Source organism: Mesitornis unicolor, unplaced genomic scaffold (genome assembly GCF_000695765.1).
Source record: "Mesitornis unicolor isolate BGI_N332 unplaced genomic scaffold, ASM69576v1 scaffold47962, whole genome shotgun sequence".
In the NCBI taxonomy this organism is placed as follows: domain Eukaryota; kingdom Metazoa; phylum Chordata; class Aves; order Mesitornithiformes; family Mesitornithidae; genus Mesitornis; species Mesitornis unicolor.
Window position 1 is genome coordinate 17,325 of NW_010172211.1, and position 5,828 is coordinate 23,152.

The window sequence follows — 5,828 nt, forward strand, 5'->3', positions numbered from 1 at the left end:
TCTTTCCCTGCTTACATTTCCTCTCCTCCAGATTGCAGGTCAAATCAGCCTTCTCCATCTTACTGGACAGGAGAAAAAACAAACCCCATAACACTTTATCCTCTTCCAATAAATGGGGATGCTCAACAGGGACAACTGCTTTATTGGCATATCTTCCAGGGAAATGATCTAGCCTAATGTTCCTGAATGGCAATGACTACAGCTTAATCAGGGTGTAATTAGCATCAATTCTGCATTATGGCGAGGCATTTGGCCAGTGCAAAGGTTCAAAAGCTTTTTAACCAGTTGTCAAATGAGAGATGTTCAGTCCCAGCTCAAATAGAGAAGGTAATAAAATGGATGTGAAAGAGCAAAAATGAGATGATTGCCATTCCAGTTATGTTTTTTGCAAGCTCTACGAACAGTCCCTTTAATCAAGGCTATTAGACTCCATGAAGAGCAATCTACTGCTGCTTCGTATCACAGCAAAATCAGCATGGCTTATATGCTACTAGCAGAAAAACCTTCAAGCAAAGCAGTTACTTATTCATCTTGCCTAACCATGGTGATGAGAACACCTAGGCAGATGCAAATAAGTTTTATTTACCTGCTTGGCATTTCACCTCTGAATAATTTACAGAACTGCAGAATTAAATTCAGTTACTTATTTGGGGACAAAAATGGTACTACAGTTAAGAAAATCAACAAGAAGGGAAAGAAAAAAAAAAGCTGTGGTTTCATGACACAGGGATTCATGGTGGGAATCTTCACTGAGGATTCCTTCCATGTCCTGAGAGATGTCACGAACGAGCAAGGAAACAAGCAACAACCAGCAACAAAAAAACTTCTTCTAGAATAGTTTACATGGTTTCTTCTGGGAATATTAAATTTGTTCTGAAATTAAACACACAGCAATATTTTCAGCCCTGGTAAGCCTGTAGACATTGTTGCACAACAAAAGGACAGAAGCTGAAGTCAGGCATTCACCATAGTACCATTCTCCTTTAACCGGGCAGAGGGGAAAATTCCCTTCCATTTCTAACCCCTCTCTTTCTTACCTTCCTTCCATGCTGAGGATACACATCAGCTCATCCTCAAAAAAATGACTTGGGCACCCGAGAGTCTCAATGTCACTGAATCCATCACAGGGAACCTGTCAAACCAGAAAATGAATTATGCAGAACATGACAAATTCTTCCAAAAATAACAGAATTTGATTAAAAAGTCTCTAAACAAATTTTGCTCTGTTTTTTTTTTAATTTATGTAAGATTTTTTAAATGTTCAGCTCATCAAGTAGTCATAGTCTCTACTCCATGGATTTATTACTTTAATAAGTAATAATAACAATATTATTAATAAGATTACTATTATTCATTGAGAGCCCCAGCAGCACCCTACAGCTATGTGAGCTAACCTCTACAGAACTCGGGGCTCCTACAGTGGGTGTACAGAGCAGCACAAGCATACCAGGTCTTATGCAGGCTGGGCCCAAGCTGAAAGTCATTTTAAGATGCAATCAATTTTGCCTGTGGTTGACTGAAGCTCTAGAAACCCTCCCTAGTGTAGCAGATTGCTCCTGGGGAAAGGAATGAAGGAGCAAGAATCTTCATTTCAGCCACAGACTTATGCTTAAAAACCTCATCCGATTAATGACAAGCACTAACCCAGAGCTACCAGTTTGTTGACAGAAGAGAATTTTTTGAAACAATCACTTAAGTGTCTATCTATATTCATAACAGTTCTTTTCTTTCAGTTCTTTTCTTCCAGAACTCAGAATTCCTTTTTAAGCTTTGACTGAACTGTAACAAATCTTTTTGCTTTCAAGCTTTTCAGTATAGGACATAGGCTAACAGAGTAAGGAAAAAGCGATTCCCACCATACTGTAGCTTAGCAGGCCCTCTGCACGATCTAACAGAACTGGATTGAAAGTCTCTTCTCCTCAATTCTAAGCTGGGAATCAAGCTGCAGTTTTTCTAGCCCCACAGGGTCCTAATTATTAGGCTTTTGGGTACTGCTGAACATTCTCTCTATAGTTTTTGCATACATGACTGAAACAGTAGGAATCCAGGAGCCTGCTCCTGTTAATGCCCCAGCACACATTTCTCCATGGTCAAATGTCTGCTGCAGCTACAGTGGAACAGTTCAGAAAGGACAGCTAAGAGATACCTACCTCCAAACACCCTACTGGCCCCACGGCTCTTTTCTCCAACAGTGAAATCCCAGGTGCCAACCCTCACTTAAAAATCAGGTAAGAGGACTTCAACACAGGATCTCCTCTGTCTTTGGGGCATTCTCTACTGAACCACAACATATTTGCAAAGGAGCCACAGAGGGGTGGCTGTTTAGTGGCTCTTCTGTGAAATTTTTAATTCAGCTAAAGTTATGGGCAGCATTTCACAGAATTCCAGGTTGACCGGAATTGTCCGGTTAGCCAAATCCACAGCCATCAACTAAGCAAACAGACAATGAAATAAGCGTTGTTCCACGTGCAAGTAAGTCTCCTCTGAAAAGCTACATTTTCACCTTTTTCAATGCAAAAGCATCGCAGTGCCACGGTAGGGTAAAGAACTCATATAGTATCTTTTGCAATTCAGTGAACCTATTGCACCTTGGAGCTGTTCTCAAACGATTTCTGATGAATCCCAGAACGTATCCTTGCACAAGGTGTGCCGTGAGATAAATTCACAGGCTGTGGTATGTGTCAACAAACTCAGTCCTTCAGAAGTTCCCACAGGCAGGTCTGAACATGCAGCGAGGAGAAAAGGGCTTTCAAAGCTGCAGCAGCAGCAGCTGAATGCAACAGGCAGAGTGCGCTTTGGACCCTATGCACCTTTGGATTTGAACGCTCTTAGCTGGTGACCTAGCATTTTCACACAAAGTGAGGAAAGGCGTAACTTCTGACTGGATAGCTGCAAAGATGTGGACAGAGGAGAGACAAACTAATAAAAAATCACCAAACAAGTAGCTAGGCTATTGTACATACATAGAGAAGGTGACTTACGTGTTCTGAGAAGAACCGTTTGGAGAACGAAGCTACAATTCTCTGGGTTTCTAGACCAGCATTGTGCCGTGCTTTGTATTCTTCAAGCCAGCTAACACTGTCTGCGTGGCTGTAGTATTTCAGCAGCGATGGCCATCTACACAACAAGACATAAGTGAACAGGCTCGTCAGTATTTCAGCATCAATGAGAACCTCCAGAACTGTAAAATAAATGTTCAAGGACAGGCTGGATGGGCCTCTGAGCAGCCTGGTTTGGTGAGAGGTGTCCTTGTCTATAGCAGGGGGGTTGGAACTGGATGATCTTTAAGGTCCCTTCCAACCCAAACCATTCTATGGTTCCATAAAAAATAAAATGTTGCTTACTGTAAACATGTGACTTGAGAAGCTGAGACACTGCTCACACAGGGAACAACTTTAAATGCAATTGTACAAATTAATCCAATGACTGACTCAAGCATCAAAGTATAAATACAACCGATTTCATCTCCATATTAATGGTTATTTAAAAATAAGCTCTCCTGAAGCTTGCCAACAGGAAACCTTCAAAAGGTTCACACTCCAGGTATGTCAATACCTAAATATCCTCAGCAATTCTGAGCTTTCCTCCAGAGCTTTGCAAGATACACACAGGTATCACATCAGCAGAAGAGAAGCAGAGTTTTGTAATACAAAAAAGAAAGTTTGCCATTCTGAAGATATATCACACGTGAGTTAACTTGTCATTTAACAGAATGAGAATTCATTGTCCTGTGCTCTGCCTACGACCTTGTGGCTCTAATTAAAAGGATGCACAAAACAGAGCTCCCTCTATTGCCCTTGCTGGTGGCAACATCTGCTGGAGGAAAACAGAACTATGAAATCAAACTGTGACAGCTACACACTCTTGCACTCCATTTTTATTACAAGAAATAACTATTTTAAAAAACCAACCAAACAAAAAAAAAACAACACAACAACCCACACCTTTCTTGTAAAAGAAAACCGTATTTGGTTTAGTGTCCAAAAGCAAAACCACACTTCACAGCTTACTAAGAAGCATTTCAAAGTTCAACTGAAAAGCTAACTTCAGGTAACGTCTGGCAGCAGCAGCTGTTCTGACAAAGCGGGCACACGCTGCCACGACGCAGCCCTGTGCAATACAATACTTGTCAGCGCAGCAGTACCCATGGCTGCTCCAGAGACACCACGATCATTTGTGTACAAAACACGAAGATGGAAATATTCTGGACAGCACAGAAAAGAAAGCTGTGAAAAGGCCTCTTGTGATTTACAGGGGTATTCATTTCACAATCTGACACCAATTACTGTTGCTTACAAAACACTTCATTTCAACTACCTGGATTGCCTTAGGTTATTTTCAGGTATAAATGTGTGTACGCACACACACACACACACACACACACACTTTCGTGTTGCCGTGTATTTTTACTTTTATAAATACACTACTTCTGTATAAAAACTATTGTCAACTGACCAACATGCCCAGTTATGTCCGTCCACACAGGGAAGATATTTTACTACCAGTTAATAATAAAACTGTACTGCAATCAGAGTTACAAAATAAAGTCAAAGAGTAACCAAATCACTTCACATTACCTAACAACCTCCCTCCTGATGGGTCCCTAGCCATTCATCTACCGCTGAAATGCAGCCATGCCATAACAAAAATTACAGTAATTTATTTTAGGATGAGAAAGAATCACGTCTTGGGTTGAAATGATATTGAAAATTTCAGGAAGATAAAGTGCAATTACTCACGATGGAACCCGGCCAGGACAGGAAGGTCAATGTGCAAACTCCTGCCAAAAGTTCTATTATCAAAGACAGAGGAGGACAGCAGCATGTGCTAATCACCTACCACATTCCATTTCAGCTGCTGCATCTGAACCATTTTTAAACTTTTAGTGTCGCTTCAGAAATTAGAGCCACTGAATTGGTGAAAGTATCTGGCCAGCCATGCCAAGCCATAGCTTGGTGAACCAGGGAAGCTGTAATTGTTCAGTAGCTTTCTTCACCCGTGAAAAAGAGAATAATTCTCTCATTTGAGCTATGCTGAATTTTAGAAGCCAACTGGCAGTTAGAGAAAGCAATATTGCTACTCTTCCTGTGCCAAAACACAGGCAAAACCAGGTAGCAGAGGAGCGTGCCCTCATCTGGACAGGCCGGTGGCCCCAGTGATGGAGCAGTGTGCCTGGAATTGCTGAAACCACTGTGGCATAAGCAATATCAACAACTAACGCCTATGCTTTATTTATAGCATTAAGTTTCACCGATTACAACACGGCTATGCCCTCATCAGGTATGGGCGAAACTAAACCCACAGGCAGCAAAATTCAATCCAAAGTGTTTTGGCATCTGTGGAAACAGCTTTCCCAAAAGCACTACCAATAAGCACTCTTTGCTATGAAGCATTAATCCTTTAACAGGACAAGCCTTGGCCGTTGCTTTGGAAGCTGCTAGCGGGATGAGGGAGGCCAACCGACAACTCCAGCGTGCATACAGCCCTGCCTGTATCACTGCTGGGCCCGGGCCGGATCTGGGGCCTGCGGGTAACCCAAGCGCCGGGCTGTGAAAGGGGCTGCACAGACTGATCTCCTCCGACTGAGGGGCTGCATAGACTGATCTCTGAGCGGCAGGCTCAGCCCGGTCCCACCCCCTGGAATTTCGGAGGGGATACAGCCTTGCAACAGCCCCCGCCATCCCTGCTCGGGAAGACTACCCACATGTCCTCGTAACAGAAGGCTCGTCCCAGCTCCGAGGGGCTAGGCACGCACCCTGCGGGGCTGGGAAGAGGAGATACGGAGCTGGGGTGGAGGGATGATGCACTTCCACCGGCCTAGGCGCACC

The 5,828-nt window shown here is 43.0% G+C and overlaps 1 protein-coding gene across 1 annotated transcript in view; it reads right to left on the reverse strand.

Annotated features, from left to right (window-relative positions):
* FBXO21 (F-box protein 21) overlaps positions 1-4,824 on the reverse strand; it is a 17,859-nt gene extending 13,035 nt beyond the window's left edge. The window contains exons 1-3 of the mRNA XM_010180299.1: positions 4,736-4,824; positions 2,982-3,117; positions 1,038-1,132 (exon numbers count right to left, since the gene is read on the reverse strand). Coding sequence (XP_010178601.1) covers positions 1,038-1,132; positions 2,982-3,117; positions 4,736-4,824 — 320 coding nt within the window. The remainder of the gene's footprint in view (positions 1-1,037; positions 1,133-2,981; positions 3,118-4,735) is intronic.
* Positions 4,825-5,828: the final 1,004 nt, after the last annotated feature.